General features: G+C 37.4%; 1 protein-coding gene across 1 annotated transcript in view; it reads right to left on the bottom strand.

Annotated features, from left to right (window-relative positions):
• Positions 1-18,141: 18,141 nt before the first annotated feature.
• The window catches only part of LOC140332066 (uncharacterized), a 98,204-nt gene continuing 97,558 nt past the window's right edge, over positions 18,142-18,787 (bottom strand). The window contains exon 12 of the mRNA XM_072413366.1: positions 18,142-18,481. Within this exon, the coding sequence (XP_072269467.1) occupies positions 18,317-18,481 (165 nt within the window). The 3' untranslated portion in view covers positions 18,142-18,316. The remainder of the gene's footprint in view (positions 18,482-18,787) is intronic.

The following is an 18,787-nucleotide window of genomic DNA, read 5'->3' as shown; positions in this document are numbered from 1 at the left end:
CTTTTATTTTTATTTCATGTTGTGTGGTGTTTTTGTACTGTAAAAACCATTTAAAAGCAGATTACACTGTAATCTGCTTTTAAATTTCCCTCCCTGACACACCCCCATACATCACCAATCACATCACCAAGAAGATGACTCATCCTCCGGGGTGATGTGAGGGGGGGATTTCCCTGCATGCCTCACACAGACAGAGACAGAGACGGACGCTGGATGCTGGAAGCTGCTGCTGCTGGCATCTCCGGAGAGATGCACAGCACAATGCAGGATTTCTGCATTGTGCTTCACATCTCACTGCAGATGCCAGCAGCAATAGCAAATCTTATATTTCTGCTAGAGGAGCTGCTGACACTGGGTAAGTATTTGCTTTCAGTTGTAATACGATTGTCATACAATGTATGACAATCGGATTGCAATATAACATTTGTTTACATTTAACCACCTGGTGAGAAAAGTTCGGGGTTAACGATAATTGCAACCTTTTTTAGCACGGAAAAGTTCGGGCTTAACAGTTGGGAGGTTAAGGGCCCAGCTTAATGCTCTCTTTTTGAGGCTTCTCATATAAGAAGATAATTGTTGAAACATGCTATTTTTTCAGCTTAAACACAAAAAGTGAAATAACTTAAAGTCCATATTTCAGTAAAGATTAGCTGATCAGTAAATAATGGCATCTAAAAGATGCAATGCCACATCCCAATTAATTGTAACAATATTAATATTTGTGCAGAAAAACATGACTTTTCAGGCATCAAACACAATTAAACAATAAATACTTTATTGATAAATAATTTTAAAACCACCATAAAAGTTTGTACAATTGCTTATACAACATAAACAATGTCACAAGATATTTTCATCACAATGCTGAACAAGGATCTCTTTCTAACATGTGGTCTCTTGGTTGTAATATTCTACATTGACGCGTTTCGTGACTGTAAAGTCCAAGGGTATGCATGGTGGACAAACTGGCATCACAAAGCTGGTGTACACAAAGTAGATTGCAAGGCAGATTTAAACAGAACGAAAATATATAACAATTACATTATCAGATATTTAATTTATAGTCATACATAAGTGTGAAAAAGACAAAGCTTTTCAATCAGTTACAATAAATACAAAGTTGTATAAAACACTTGCATTACTCAACAAATAAGAAGGGAAGGGAGGGGGGGGGGAAAGCGGGGAAAAAGGGAAGGGAAATGAGGGCAAGGGAAAGGGGATAAAGAAAGGGAAAGGAAAGAAATGAAAAAAAAAAAGGAGACGCTAATCCATTCAAAACGGTGAGAGGTGTTTTATCTTTTTAGCACTTCACTCCTGTAGTTTATGTGAAGAATTATCCGGGGAAAGGTTTATAACTCAGAATCTTGTTTAACCCCGGGTATTCTGTAGCTTTTAAGGTGAAAATCCATTTTATCTCTTTCTTCAATAGCATATTATCTAAATTACCACCTCTATCATTAGGGGAAACCTGTTCTAATGCTATGAATCTCAATTCATCCACATTGTAATTTTGATATATGCCCATATGATGACTCAGTGGGGTAAACATTTTTCCACTAGTCACATTATACACATGTTCATAAATTCTTTTCCTTAGACTTCTAATTGATTTACCTACATAATAGTGCCCTCAAGTACAGAACGCCAGATAGACTACACCCTTAGAATCACAATTTAGGGGGTAGCAAGGAATGAATTTAATGGGAATCTTTAAAGTGTCTTCCTTTGTATAAATCCAACGGCATTGATTACACTTATTGCAGGGAAAACTGCCCACTGCACTTATATTCGATGGTGAGGGTTTTTCATTTGATCTAAAATGACTATTAACTAATTTGTCGACTAATATGGCAACTTTCTATAGGTAATTGACAGATATGCTTTTATATGCTTATTTATCTCAGGATCTGCCTGTAATAAAGGCCAAAACTTTTTTAGAATCTTTGTCATCTCTTTATGATCTTGTGAATATGTAGCAATAATATTTGTTTTAGGTTCTTTTTTAGGAACCTAAAGGAACCTTTTTTGTCCAAATGATAGATGCATTCGGAATAATGAATTAGTTCTTTTACACGCCTTCTTCAAAATTTTGCGGCTATAACCTCCCTGTCGTAATCCAGTGCGTATTTCATGAGCTGCCGTTTGGAAATCACTATCTTCTGTACAGATCCTGCGAAGTCTCACATATTGTGAGTATGGGATACTATTTTTTTAGATTCAATGGATGGGCACTACTCGCAGTTAAGATGGTATTACCTGCGGTCATTTTATTAAATAAATTTGACATTAGAGTATTGGAACTATTTATTAATACATATGTCTAAAAAGGAAATTGAAGATGTACTCGTTTCCATGGTAAATTTTATAATAAAGGAATTAAGTTGTTTTTTTTCCAAAAAAACTCATGTAGATCATACAAAGATCCAGTACAAATGAGGAAAACATCATCATCTATTTACCTTCTCCACAATATGTGGAGACGGTATTCAGATACGGATTTATCCATGAACAGCTCTCTCCCCCATTCCCCCAGGTACAGGTTTACATAGGTGGGGCACATCGTGTCCCCATAGCAACACCATGCACCTGGAGGTAGGTATGTTCATCAAATACAAAATTATTCCTATAAAGGATATATCTCAATAGTACTAGTATGAAAGAATTTTGTGAAGCCATCTTCTGGCTAAGCTCACCCAAAAAATTGCTTATAATAGTTAATCCTTTTTCGTGGGGAATGCTGAATAAAGTCCCTCAATATCAATAGCCACTAAAAAAGCCTCCTCTGGAATAGTTAGATCATCTATGATCTTCAACAAATCGGTAGTATCCTTCAAAAATGAAGGTAAACTGTGTACAAAAGGGCGTAGGTATTCATCCACCAGTTGGTTGGCATTTGATGATATTCCACCTATGCCAGCCACACTGGGAAGCCCAGGGGGGTCTCTGTAATTTTTATGTATCCTAGGAAAAGCATAAAACGTTGGTATAATTGGAAATTTGATGTTCAGAAATTCGTAAGTGCCTTTGTCCATAGTATCAAGAAGCAATGCCTCATGGATCATGCTATAATATTCCGAATAGTAGATGTTATATTTTCATTAGGAATGGGTTTATACCATTCCTTATTATTTAAAATTTTATAGCACATTGTTCTATATTTTTCTCTATTTATTACTACTACATTTCCACCTTTGTCAGATAGTTTGGTACGTTTTTTAAGGTTGGATAAAGCAACTTGTTGATTTCGTGTTAGATTTTCTGGTTCACCTTTTGAAGGTACCCAAATCATTACTGTCCTTGATACTTGTTGGACAAAGGCAAATAGGTTGGGGTTTTGTTTTAAGTCAGGGAATCGAGTGGATTTGGGAGTAATTTTACATAATGGATTCAGGGTAGGTGTATCCAAATGTACATGGACATGATCCTCGCTATCGTTGATATTACAATGTAAATTTTCATTGTCTTATTGAATTAAATCTTTCATGACTCCAAAATCAATAGAGTTAAAGTCAAGCCATTCTTTTTTTTTTTTTTTTTTTTTTTTTTTTTTTTGAAATTGTGTTTTTATTGAAAGATTTTAACAGGGTACATAAGGGAAAAAGGAAATACACAAAAGGGAAATAACATTCTTAAACAATAACAAAGCATATCTGAGTTTCAAGGGTACGGTAACCATTTCCCGGACATGGCACATAACATAAACATCCTAGGGTGTGGGGGTGGGGAGAACAAAGTTTGGGTAGTGTGACATTAGCAAACAAGAAAAGAGCTAAGGGGATCAGCCGGGCAGGTTAGCATATTAGCGATCCCAAGCCTCCCAGACCATTTCAAATTTAGCCACTGTGTTTCTAAGGAGCGCCGTGAGGTACTCCATAAGGCGAATCACTTGGATCCGCGCATAAAGATTTTCCATGGAAGGAGGTGTGGTCGCCTTCCATCTGGAGGGGATCAGTGTTCGTGCTGCAACTAGAATATGGGTTGCTAGTTTACGAGGCACATTCGGCAGCATTGGGGAGGGTTGACCTAAGAGATGGGAGAGAGGGTCTAATGGCATGGGTTGCTGGACCACAGCCGATATTAGGTCGTTAACCCGTGACCAGTGCGTCTGGATAAGGGGGCAGAACCAAAATATATGTTCTATCGTGCCTCTATGGTTTCTACACCTCCAACACATGGGGTCAACATTAGGAAACAATCGGTGAAGGACCGTCGGCGTGTGATACCACCTGAGCACAATTTTTTACAGGTTTTCTTTATACAATGTACAAATAGAACTTTTATGTGCTGCTTCCCAGATAACAAGCCATTCTTCTGGGGATAAGGACCGACCCAGAACCTCCTCCCATTTGAGCATGTAGCCAAACCTTTTTGAGTCCCCTTGTGTGGAAGCATGTAGAAGGCGGTAGATGATAGAAACCGTTCGTTTGGCGTGGGGGCCTTCCATGCATAATCTTTCGAATGCAGTGAGGGCCTAGAAGGTGGCTGTGGGTTGGAGTGACAAAATATAATGCCTTATTTGGAGGTATGCGTAAAAAGAGGTGCGGGGCAGTTCCACTCTGTCACCTAGCTCGGCAAAGGAGAGCAGCCTCCGCTAATGGGGGTGCAAGATATGTCTGATTTGGTATAGACCTCTGTCCTTCCAGGGGCCAGACATTGATCCAGACTATCTGGTATTTGTAGGTTAAGGATTATGGAGGTTAACCTCGAGGCTGAGGATGCCAGACCATATTTGTTTTTGCAGGCCCTCCACATGTTCCTCGTAAATACCATGGGTGCCGTTAAGTCCAACTCCGCTAGTAGTAAGGAGGAACTCCACAGCATAACATTGGGGTGTATAGGGGCTATCCATTTCTCCTCCAGCTCTACACAAACACTAGGAGGATGAGAGAATGTCATCTGCATACAGAGAAAGCTTGTATGTTTTCCCTTTCACGGGCACCCCATGTATATTCGGGTTGGAGCGGATGCAGGCTGCCAAGGGCTCTATGCACAAGGCGAAGAGCAGGGGCGACAATGGGCACCCCTGCCTCGTCCCATTCTTAATAGAGAATATGGCGGAGGAAGCATGGGGCAGTTTGACTGAAGCCGAAGGGGCCGTATACAAGGACTCAATCGCCTTAACAAAGGGACCAGTGAAGCCCATTTTATTCAGAGTGGATAACATAAAGGGCCAACTAAGGTGGTCAAATGCCTTTTCAGGGTCCAGACTAAGTATCAGGGACGGGGTCTTCCATTTATTAATAATATCAATGATGTTGATTACTCTTCTGGTATTGTAACTCGCATGTCTATACGGAATAAAGCCCATTTTATCCCCATGGATGAGAGAGGGAAGGAACCTGGACAACCTAGAGGCCAAGATTTTCATAAAAATTTTTAAGTCAGAATTTAGGAGGGCTATTGGTCTATAACTCGAGCAGTCCAATGGGTCCTTGCCCGGTTTCGGTATCACTGTTATATGAGAGGCCAACATAGAAGGGGGGATCGGTTTGCCTTTTAAAAAGTCATTAAAGAGATTCAGGAGATATGGGGAGAGCTCTAGTAGGAACGTTTTGTAGTATAAGTAGGGCAAACCGTCCAGGCCAGGAGCTTTGGAGGATGGCAATTGGGCAATAGTTTTTGCGAGTTCCTCTTCCGTGATGGGGTTATTAAGTTGCTGCAGGTATTCCGACTCGATCCTAGGAAGGGCCACCTGTTCCAGGTACGAGTCTATTTTTGGCCTCAGGGATCTACCCAGAGGAGCTTGGGCACAGTGAACCGTTTGGTATAAATGTGAGTAATAGGCCTCAAAACAAGAGGCGATGTGGGGGGGGGTTGTACCGTACCTTCCCGCTCTCATCCCTAACCGCCTCTAGAGAGGAGTGGAGCTGCATATTCCGCAGTTTACGGGCCAGCAGTGTGTCCGCCTTGTCTCCCTTATAATAGTACTGTTGATGGGTACGCTGATCATCCAGCTGACCTTCCTCAATTCCAGGGCCCTCAGCTTAGACCTGAGGATGGTTAGTTCCCTCAGGTGGCCCAAGGACGGTTTCGCTGTGTATTTTGCCTCAACAGACTTTAAGGCCTGTGTCGCAAGTGACCGTTGCAAGTTAGAATCCCTCTTAAGACGGGAGCCCAGGGCTATACAATGTCCCCTGAATACAGTTTTATGGGCTTCCCAGAGTGTAGAGGTATGTGCCACAGAGCCTTCATTTTCACTGAAGAAGGTTTTTAAAGTTGTAGTTAGTGACAACTTAGTGGCTAGATGTTTTATTAGATAATCGTTCAGCCTCCAGTGACAGACTCTCACTGATTTGGGGGAGAGGGTCACATCCAGCGTAATGGGAGCATGATCAGACCAAGTGATTTGATGTATCTCTGTGGAGATACTGTTCCTCAGGAGAGGAAGGTTAGTGAAAAGATGGTCAATCTGGATATGAGTACAATGCGGGGGAGAGTAGAAGGTGTACTGTCTCCCGGAGGGGTGGTGAATCCGCCAGTTATCATAAAGCTGGTATGTCCTAATCAATTGCCTAAACACCCTGGACTGCTTGGACACCTGCGCCGAGGGCTGGGAGTGGAGCAGAGTATGCCTATCCCTAGTGGGAGAGAAAGTCATGTTAAAGTCTCCCCCAACTATCAAGTAGGTGTGGCTAACGTCTTGAAGGCGGGACAATACCTTACTGATAAAGTGAGTCTGACTTGTGTTAGGGGCGTATATATTACATAGTGTAATAGACACTCCCTGCACAGCGCCATTCAAGATAATGTATCTACCATCACCATCTATGATGGAGCGGGACAATGTAAATTTGAGGGAGTCCTTTAAAAGGACCGCAACTCCGGCCTTTTTCTTACACGGAGAATTAGCAAGGTACGACTGGGGATAAAGTCTGGTGGCAAAGTTAAATGAGCCCGAATTATCAAAATGAGTCTCCTGCAGAAATACAATGTCAAGCCATTCTTTTAAAGGGCCTGTTTCATGTGTTGGTTCCCTATTAAATAGTACTTTGTTGAAGATTCTTCTGGCAAAGAGATAAATGTCTTTGACAAATTCAAACTTGTTAATTTTATTGGATGGACAAAAACTAAGCCCCAATTTAAGAATTTCAATTTCAGTATTTGATAATGGATATTGTGACAAATTAATGACATCCAGTGAATTAGGTGTTGAACTCTCTAATGCGGAGGTAATTTTACGTAAACTGATTTATTGGACCTGTTTTTGAGGGCATGATCTGAGGAGTCACACCTAAAGAAAAGTATTAGTACCTGTTTTGGGTCTATTGTCTAAGTGAGTAGTTTCAAGTGCCCGATTAAGTGAAGCGTCAGTTCTTGTTGTGTGACCCATATTGGCATTTGAAGTGTCAGTGTTAGTTCTACTAGAAGCAAGATGTGTTTCATTTATGCCTTTTTGGCATCTCTTTTGTTTTGCTTGTCTCTGATTAAATTTTCCTCTTTTTGTCTTTTTATTCCTTGCTTCAAACCTACACTGGAATTAGAAAGATTTGTGGCTTGAGAAGAGCTATCCGATTCACTTCACGCTACCTCAGGATGATAATTAGGGTTACATCTTTGGTATCTAAAGGATTGTTGTTTATGAGGATCCTGCCAGTGATATGCCTTTCCTATTAGAAAGGCCTGTTGATCTTTAAAGAACTTTTTTTTCTTTGCTGGAAAAGAGTTGCTGCTTGAATTTATCCAAAAATAACCTAATCTCATTATTTTTTGCTTCGAATTGTTCAGAAGTTAGTAAATCAACATATTCAGTATAACAATTATCAAGTTCACCTTCAGTTTTACGGATTTCATCATTGTACTACTTAATTAGTATTTCCATTGGTTGTACTGAGCAAGATTTTAAAGCATCCTCCCATTCCATCTTGATCACTAAGTTATCTCCAACATTTGGAAAAATTTGGACCCGCAAGCCCCAGTGGACTACAACTTTCACTTAAATATTTATTTAGGTAATGTACATGCCAGTAGCCTATGGATTTCCTTTTATAGAGTCCTTTCAGTTTATATACCACCTTATTGATTTTAAATTCCTTCCTTGTTCTGGAAGAATGATTATTCTTTATACTTGTGACAAAGTCAAGTCATGCCATGCTGCACCTCTCAAATCCATCTTGAATAGGTACACCTCCAAAAGTTTTTTCACAAGTATAATATACTGGGCAAAGAAACAAATCACACTTATAAAGTACTCAATCAAACATGAACAATAGTTTTATAGAAAATCCAAAATATTACTGAGCAGCATAAGGTGTCTCCCACCTGTATTGGATAATTCATATTTTAGTAAAGATTAGCTGATCAGTAAATAATGGCATCTAAAAGATGCAATGCCACATCCCAATTAATTGAATCAATATTCATATTTGTGCAGAAAACTGGGACTTTTTAGGCATCAAATAAAATGAAACAATAAATACTTTAATAATAAATCAAAACCACAATAAAAGTATATATACAACATAAACAATTACACAAGATATTTTCATCAAAAATTCTTTTCAAAAAATGCTGAACAAGGATCTCTTTCTAACATGTGGTCTCTTGGTTGTATTATACTACATCAATGCGTTTCGTTGCTACATCGTCGCTTCTTTAGGATGAATCAAAATATAGAGACCTACAATTGACAGATATGATGTATGATCAACAAAATATATAATACTTCCAATTGTGAACAATATATGAATTACCAATTTTAATTTTAATAATTTTAACAATTTACTCACTACTATACAACATTGATAACCAAAATGCAATAGACTACTTTGTCCAGTTGTACACATGGATCCACAGCAAAGAATGGAGAGTGATGATAGCAGCAAGATGGGCAGAAGCACCAGATGTAATTGAGGAGCCTACTAAATGAATAGATGGATACTAAATAAAGTTTCCCAAATGGCAATTCAACTTATGAGTAGTTGGTTGGACAATGGAATATTAATCAATTTCCCATTTCCCAAAAAGATGTATACTTAATAAACCATAGGGCATAGATATATATATATATATATATATATATATATATATAAAAATCAAGGAACAATTTAAACAGCAGGTATATATCAATGCTTACCAGTTAGTTAAATCTGCCTTGCAATCTACTTTGTGTACACAAGCTTTGTGATGCTAGTTTGTCCACCACGCATACCCTTGGATTGTGGGGCTTTGCTGTTGGACTGTCTTGGCAGCCTGCATGGACCTATTGTAGATCCATGCACTGGGTGTGCCCTGGCGCCGCGCTGACAATAGGGACTTCCCCTTCCTGCCAAGAGCAGCACTGAAGAAGCGACTTTACAGTGGTGAAATGCATCAATGTAGAATAATACAACCAAGAGACCACATGTAAGAAAGACATCCTTGTTCAGCATTTTTTGAAAAGAATTTGTGATGAAAATATCTCGTGACATTGTTTATGTTGTATAAGCAATTGTACAAACTTGTATTGTGGTTTTAAAATGATTTATTATTATATTTATTGTTTAATTTTATTTGATGCCTAAAAGTCACATTTTTCTGCACAAAAAAGTATATTAATTTAAAATCCAGACAAGGACAATTTCGGATGCAAACAGACTCTTGCTCAAGGCGACTGGAATAACACACTATTACTCTCTTGTATTTAAACCACTCTCTATGGTTTAAGAGACTTTGTAAAAATGGCTTCATGACACATTTTTATTGGACTTTTCCAGTATAAAACCAATTTGATCTAGGTTGATCATACTTCAGAGGAAAGGGAAAACATGATTTGCCAGGAGTGATGTCAAGTGGTAATTTGAACAAAACCTATTACCTTACCAGCTTTGGGAAAGACCATGATGTGTGCTACCGTGAAGGCGCTGTTGATAGGTCTAGAGTCTGTCAAACCGTTAAGGGCTTTAAGTAGCGGGGCATTAAGGATAGGAACGTATGTTTTGTAATTTTGTACCTGTAACCCATCAGGTTTTACCTGGTTTCATTTGGGTTATCAAGTTCCATTTTAGTTATAGAGGGTTACAAGGCTTCTGCTTCTTCCTCTGACAAGGCAGACATTTGACTCTCCTCTAAATACTTGTTGATACAGTCAATCCTGGATGATACACTAGGGTTCTGCGATTGTTGTGTGGGGAGGCGATAAAGTTTGGATAAAAAAGTTGTGAAATCGCAGTGCTATCTCCCTGCCAGATGTATGGGGTATCCACTGCCATCCCTCAACTCCATAGATATGGGTGTCCAATTTAGATTCTCTTTGCCTCTCTTTTTAAAAAAAACAAACAAACAAAAACATTCTTTAGTTATTTAGAGTGCTTTGGGGGAAAGGCTGGGGTGGGGGTAGAACAGAGGAATAATTGTATAGATACATATCATGAACATCAATCAGATACAAAAAGGGAGGGGCAATAACAGAATAGCACAAGGTAAATATACAAAATAATGGTATTAAAACAGTCAAAGTACAGATATGTACTTCATGAAGGTCCTGTGATTTTTTTTGTGTCTAGGTATGTGCCAATAAGGTTCCCAATTGAAGGCAAAAGAGCGCTTCAGCTGCGGGCAGGTTACAGTCTGGAGATACAGTCTACACATTATTAAGCGGGCAGTTCGCGGCCCATTGCCAATTTCATGGCAATGAAAACCAAGTGTATCCTGCTGAGAGGAGGAGACTCTAGGCCTTGTACTCAAAGTTTTCCGTTGGTTCTGGGGTTAATAATGGTCAATCTTGAAAAAGTTTTACCCAATTTTATAGGAGATTGCAGCCTCCGGACGTCAGTCCTACTGAGTGTAGTCATGGCAAGCAAATCCTGGGCAGCCTGAAACCTGTCAACAAGTTTCACAAGTTCATTAGCAGTTTTAGGGTCCCCATGGCTTACCCATTTTTTCAGAGCTGCTGGCAACAGCCTCATGCAGTGGTTTATCACCATTTGCTTTACAATTTGGTGTCTAGTCAGTACCTCCTGCTCTAGCCCAAACAACACAGCAATGGATAACAGATTTTTCAGTACACTCTGAGCACAGACAGCCCTTTGGTTAACAATCCACCACAGACATGTGGTTCCCAGAGCGAGAGGCAGGACTGACCAGATCAGAGTTTTTATATCAGCTGAGCACCTACTCCAGGGAGAACACCAAATCCCAGAATGGATTTTTAAAACACTGCAGAAAAAAAAAATCTTGTACACACAATCTATCCCAGAGACTCTCTCCCTGCAACTGCCAATATATATATATTGTATATATTATATTATATATTGTGATATGGAGGGGGATTAGCCCCTGAAGCAAGCCGAGCAGTTTGTGTACAGTTTAAGTCACTTTGTTTCAAAATATAGCTTTTTTTTTTTTCCCACAGTACAACCCTTTACATTACTTCATTTACTAAGTAGGCCATTTGTTTTCAATCTAAGTGCCACATACAATAAATTTTACATAAACCACAATAAATCACTTTGTGTCTTTAAAGACCTCAATTATATAGTGTATCACACAGTTTTAATAATAAAAGCATAATTTATTACATCTTTAACAAAAAATCATATATATATATATATATATATATATATATATATATATACATATATACTATAAACACAAGATTAGTTGTACACACAATCTCACAATGTTCAACGTGTTTTGAAACAAAAGCTTCCTCAGGCTGGACCTTCAACCCAACATCTCAATTTGTACATACATGTATAAACTGGAGGGCCATATCATAATCTATGGGTCTTGCCTAATATTAGAGATTTTTTCCTAGGCTCCTTCCCTTGATCTGCATAAATGCAGTATTAAATCTTCCAGGCTGTTTTTCCACACACAGCCAAGAGAATTTATTAAACACATCTCCATTTGTCTAAATACACAACCAGTATAAAAAAATGAGAACTTTTCTGACATAGAACTGTATAATTGGGCAGCAGTTACCAAGTATATTATGTTATATAAAACTGGATACATTACACCATCTGCTTCACTGAACCACTCTTGGGCCACACCAGCTCAGTTCTAGATTATGAAAAAACAGAATTGATACTCTGATTTCCTTCAGGACCCTTTACTGTATACCTGCTGGTAAGTCTGGCACAAAGTAGGGTCAAGATTTTTGTTGAATAGTCACTCCTCTTTGTTCCTTCCACTCTGGAGTAGTTTAGATTTTCCTGGACGTTACAGAAGCCCCAGGAGGAGGAGCAGGGGGTTCCGTTCAATGAGGGTCCAGTCCTCCTGAAGAGTCAATTATCGGACTCTGCAATATCCACGTTGTACTTTTTTTGAACAAACACAAAGTTTCCTACAGATTACTACAACATATACATGCCACATCCCAAAAAAGCAAATATTTATTTCTCTAACCAAAGCAATAGGATAAATAGGGAAGAATTTATTTCTATACAAATTGGCCTACATTAATACTTAAATTTAAGCATTTCACAATATAATTTTTTTTAAAGTTTTATATATTTATAAAAATCACATGGTTACAAAAAGACATGCAGATACATACATACTGTTTCATGGATCTAGTCCACTTCTTCAGGAGGAACTTTCTATAATTAAAAGTTACATTCATGATGAGAAATTACAAATATATACAAGTACAAAAAAAAATATACTTTTAATCAAATAGAACATATACAAACATGTAAATATATTTAGGAAGTGTTTAAACTCAGAATAATGTGTCTATTTCAGACAAACATAAATAACAATCGGTACCCAATTGATTCTTGGCAACAGTGCCGGATTTCCTCTGTATCGATAATAAGAACCTTTAATACATTCATACTAACTAGGACTACTGTATATGGATACATAACCATGTATTCCTTACCCTTCTCAAATTGACATCCAGTGTCCACAACAAAACCAGACCAGATTATCTTAAACAATCTCCTGTAGCTGTCGGCTGAAACACATACCTGACCGATGGAGACAAATGCACCACTGAGTTAACTCCTCTCATCTACCAACCGAGTGACAGTGACATGGCATTCCTTGTGGTGGGCCAAAGCCCCGCCCCCAACAGGAAAATCATCTCCTGTAAACAAAAGGACACAGGGATCCGCCAACAATGTGAGTCCACGTGAACGCTGGTGCCCAGCAGAGCATAGCAAACTTCCTATTCAGGAGCCACATTCCTAGGTATTTAGCTGCTCCCAGTTCAAATATCCACTTGGTTTCTTTTTGAAAAACTTTTATCAAAGTCACCACCTCTCAAATCCAAGTAAATATTTTCTAAAGCAATTAATCTAATTTCATGCAAATTAAACTTATGGTCAACCCCCATGTGATAATTCAAGGGGGTGATAATTTTTCAGCTTCTACTATTGTACAAATGCTCATAGATTCTTTTGCGGAAACATCTTTTTGTCTTACTGATTTAGAACCTCCCACAGTTACAAAAGGCCATGTATATACAATCCACAAATCTATTCAATCTTCTCTCAACCTTTAAAGCTCTCTGGAATTTATCAGTATCTTTGTAAATCCAGTTACAGTAATTACACCTACCACATGGGTAAGTACCTATCTTTTCTTCATTTTACCAAAATTACTTTTTACAAGGTTATTGCTTAAAGAAGGTAATCTTCTATAAGTTAACTGTGGATGAGGGGGTATAAACTTTTTCAAGAGAGGATCTGAGGTAAGTAGAGGCATTTCTTTCAAATATCACATGAGGAATCATGATGATTAGAAAAACGCTTTCTTTCCGATGTTTCTTTTAAAGGTGTAGGTTTATTTAAAATTTCTGACCTAACTTTCTGGTATGTCCTTTTTAATAATGTTTTACTATATCTCCTTCTTAATAATCTCTCCCGTAATTCTTTGGCAGCTTCCTCAAAGTCATGGTCATTGGAGCAATTTCTCTGAACCCTCAGATACTGCCAATAGGGTATATTCTTTATCAAATGCTTGGGATGCGCACTGTCCGCCAAAAGGATAGTATTACCCGCAGTGGGTTTTCGGTAAAGATTAGAGGACAATGGGAAATCAGGATTAGTCTGAATTTCAATGTCAAGAAATAGCAAATGAGAACTACTGCTTTAATAAGTAAATTTTAAATTAAAAGAATTCTTGCTCAATTGTTCAATGAATTCAACTAAAAGCTTCTCTGTACTTGTACATAACACAAACGTGTCATCGATATACCTTCGCCACAAAATCATGTAGCGAAGGTAGACCAACAAGCATCACTGGAAAACAATTCTTTACCCCATCCCCCCAGGTACAAATTGGCATAGGTGGGGGCACATCTGGTCCCCATCGCTACACCTTGCACCTGAAGGAAGGTGCAATTATCAAAAACAAAGACATTTCTAGTAAGTATATGCCTTAACAGGGAAGCACAAAAACATTCTGTTTCACTAGGTCTTTACTTTCACCAAGAAAAGAATGAACCACTTTCAAACCTTATTCATGGGGAATACTGGAGTATAATGCTTCTATATCGATTCCCACTAACAATGTTCCCTCAGGTATAGTTAGATCCTCTCTTGAATAAGTTTATACACCCTAATCCACGGTAAACTTGTATTAAAAAAAAAAAATTGTAATGTAATTGTAATTTTTGTGGTCAAGAAAAACCAAAGGAGCAAGAAAAGATAGGTACCCATGTGGTAGGTGTAATTACTGTAACTGGATTTATAAAAAGACTAATTTCAGATAGCTTTAAAGGTTGAGAGAAGATTGAATGGATTTGTGGATCATAGGTTTATTGTGCATAAAATAAGATTAATTGCTTTGGGAAAAAATGTACTTGGATTTGAGAGGTGACTTTGAAGAGTTTTACAAAAAAAAAAAAAAAAAAAAAAAAAAAAGTACATATTTGAAATGGGAGCCACTAAATACCAAGGTTTAAATGAATGCCTAGGTTTCAAACCTGAAAATATATAGGATCTATAATTAGTTTTTGTTTTTTCTTCTTTTCTCTTTTCCCCTCCCATTTCATGAAATGTTATTAAGGCTTAGTCTACACAGACGTTTTCCCCAGCATTTAACCTAAGGCTTTAAAAAGCCCATGTTTGAAATCGCCATGCATTCCAATGGGCTAATCTACACCAGGACGTTTCCTTGAGGCACGTTTCAAAGCACGTAAAACGTAAATGCGGTAAAACACGGTAAAAATGCGGCAAAACGCGACAGATGTTTTCCAGCGTTTTAAAGGCAAGCTTTAAAATGCTATAAAAGTGCATTAAAACACAGGAACGTTTACATGGGTTTTCATAAATGTCCGTGTAGACCCGGCAAAATATATTGTATTATGTAATGTAATTATTGTATTATTTGAAAGTTTTGTATACATACAAGCTATATCCATGTTATTTGTGATCCCTGCATCCAGTGGGGCAATTACTCTTCTGTTTGTGTAGTGGTAGGGGCCTTGTCCCTCTTTAGGGATGCGGCTCCTGAATGGGAAGCCGCTATGCTCTCCTGGACGCCGGCGTTCCCTTAGGCAAAATGGTTGACATGGATTTGCATTATTGGCGGATCTTTTGTTTACAGATGTGTTTCCTGTGGGGGGGTGGGGTTTCGGGGCTTATACTGGTGTAGATGTATAATTTGTGTTTACATTATAGTAGTGGATTTGAGAAGGGTATTTCTGGTGTATGGCGATACCTGCCCCCCTGTGCCTCTCTGCTTGCCTCTAATTGTCCCACCACCTCATTATATGAAGGAAGCTACATTTCATGGCTTTGGATGTAAATGATTTTGTATATTTGTATGTTTTCTTTTATTAAAACGATAATATATTTTTTGTATGTGTATATATTTGTAATTTCTCATCATGAATGTAACTTTTAATTATAGAAAATTCCTCCTGAAGAAGTTGACTAGATCCACAAAACACACTGAGGATATTACATGCTCATGTGTCTGCATGCCTTTTTGTAACCATGTGATTTGAATAAATATATAAAAGTTTTTTTTTTTTTTTTAATTAATTTGTATTGTGCAATGCTTAACCTTAAGTATTAATGTAAGTCCATTTGTATAGAGATATATTCCTGGCATTAAAATCCCCTAATACCTCTTTTGCATATCTTCAGTTCTTATGTTTTAACATGAATATTAGAAAATCTCTCACCCAACAACTGCCCTAATCCTTTGGATAAACTTAGCTCTTTTGGCTTCGGTGCAGATTTGTCTGATGTTTACATTACTTATAACTTAGAATATGAGACTATTCACTATAGATGAACCAAGCATTTCTCAGGCCACACTCCAAGTGACATATTGCTAGATTTTCACAAAGCTTGGGTAACCTTACCCCTCCTTTATTTAGAGGGAAAAGATGCAAAACCTTTTTTTTTGTGTATTTTTTTTACCAATGCACTCTTTTCAGATGGGACTAAGCCCTTCTCCACAATGTTTAAAGTAGGATGCTTTGAAGGCTGACTTTGGAGGACAGAGTTCTCACACACCCTGACACTTGGTGAATAATCTGCTGCTTATTTCTACTGGGCAATCTTTGGGGATTTGTCAGGGAATGAGAATCACCAAAGGAAGTAGTAAATCGTAATAATGTCATATGTCCAAAAAAAAAAAAAAAAAGTTCTGCAAAATTGGATTATGCCAAATCCTAACGCTTTCACCTTGTTTTTTAGAAAACCTATAGTTTGTATTCCAGGAGGATTGGGTTAAGGCCTCAAGTAATGGGATTTTTTTTTCCAGGAGGATTGGGTTAAGGCCTCAAGTAATGGGATTTTTTTTTTATTTTTTTTTTTTGAAGTGTGGAAACCATATATTGCTGGGCTGCTGCCAACTACTTAGAGAATTGTTCCCACTTTTGATCAGACCACATGGTTTATTTGAAAATGACCCTCCGGGTTTGTGTTAATAGATAATTTGTTGTTTAAGATTTTCATTGCACGCATTAAAATTTACACTTCTGCTGATCTCGCGTGTTATTGTATACTCACATTCTGTACTAAAGATGTTTTTTGTTTGTACTGTATTCCTTAAAATAAAAACGTAAACCTGTTAAGATATATACTACACATGTGCTCGGTTTATTAAAAATTGAAAGTGACAACAGGTTTGATTCAGCCATTATTTTGTTCCAGGAAAGTTCAGTCACACAATGCCAATAGTATCACAATAACACATTAAAAACACTACATTAAAATGAAAAAATGCTTGCTTAGTCACAGAAGGTAAATTGACTGGTTAAATTAAAAAATGTATTATCAAACTAAACTTGGTCTTTAAAGAAAATATGGAAATGTAACATATATGCATGAGTATTAATAAAAAGAGCTAGTTCTGCACTGTTCTTCAGAGACTACTCAAAAGGACCTTCACTGCCAGTTTTAGAGTTTAATGGCACTCACAACTATAGAGTTAGATTTAAGAGATCATAAAGCCCAAAACTTTCAATACTTTGTGAATCTAGAATTAAAGCTGTACTCACAAACCCAACAATGTAGTAAATCTTATATGGAATGGATGGATGTAGTAGTTGGTAGCAGTGTTCCACTACCAACCTATACATATAAAATGTTCAGGTAATGTTAACAGCAAACGCAAAAGGCGATAATCAAATACATAATTTAAACAGTATTAAAGAAATGTTTTACATTAGTTTACATAAGAATAAACCCTATATAGGATTAAACTGGTTGATACTGTTAAGAAATATATATAAAATACCTTGTGGCAGGGCCACCATCACACTGCAAGCCTTAAATGCTAGGTTCTTTCACAATCCCCATTCACTCACCCACAGGTCAACCTGTCAGTTAAAGTACTTATGTTCACCCTAGACATAAACGAGAATTCTCCCTTTCCATTGCAAGTTTAGCTTTAAACACACATACAAAATTCCACAAAGAAATCAGTAAAACTTTCCTATAGTCGCCTTCTCTAGAAATAGGACACTACCTGATACAGTTAGTGCTTTCCTTTACCTCACAGTTAAAAGTGCTACCTTACCAATACAGTGAATGTTCCATCCGAATAAAAAGGTCTTTAATAGTGATGAAGTAAAAAAAAAAAAAAAAAAAAAGTAGGAACACAAGGAGAAGGTAAAATAAATGTACCAAAATGCTGATTTTTATATCTGTATCGGATATAAAATACACAAAAGTCCCAAAAGTAAACACAAAAAAAATATGTTTGTCTCCACAAGGGACGTCATAACAAAAACACATATTGGGAAATGTTATGTATCAAATTCTCCAAAAAAAATGGTGAAATTCACTGGTATGTTTAACCACATGTATATTTAATGTAAAATAAGGCAATTAAAATCATGGAAAAGAACAAATTGCTCATTTACATTACTTTGATGGAGAACAAATGCTTTGGTTCATAGTTACTAAGTGCTGGTGAATAATTTCAATCATCTGCTTATAGGAATGTTTTGTCTTTGTTGTTTTTGTCTTTTCCAGGTGCTATGACTGTGATAACTTCTTCTGTTTCCAGCAGAGTGTTTTTTACTTCCAGTGAGCTTTACTTCTTGACCATCACTTAGAATATGACTATTCCTGAGTTCAGAGAAATGTTGCTAAAAACAAAAAACAAAAAATTACTAAATACTAAAAATAACTAAAAACATTGACAAATCCATGGCATACAAACATTTGTTTTGTCAAAAACAATATGCCTGTCAATAGGTTAGTGGCATCAATGAAATTAGAGGCTATAGCAAAGGTTCCCTTCAAAGCTTTAAAAATAGTGTAATGCATTTACAACACTTGTAAAGCAAAAACGTTTGACTTATAGGCAGTTAAGTCACAGCCTACCAAACATGATCCAGGTCTACTGCAGAATATTGTATCCTAAAGTAAATTGGAATTTACTTTACAATAAA

The sequence above is a fragment of the Pyxicephalus adspersus genome, chromosome 5, assembly GCF_032062135.1.
Source record: "Pyxicephalus adspersus chromosome 5, UCB_Pads_2.0, whole genome shotgun sequence".
Lineage (NCBI taxonomy): Eukaryota > Metazoa > Chordata > Amphibia > Anura > Pyxicephalidae > Pyxicephalus > Pyxicephalus adspersus.
The sequence above is the reverse complement of the archived record's forward strand: the minus strand, read 5'-3'. Positions and strand labels throughout refer to the sequence as shown.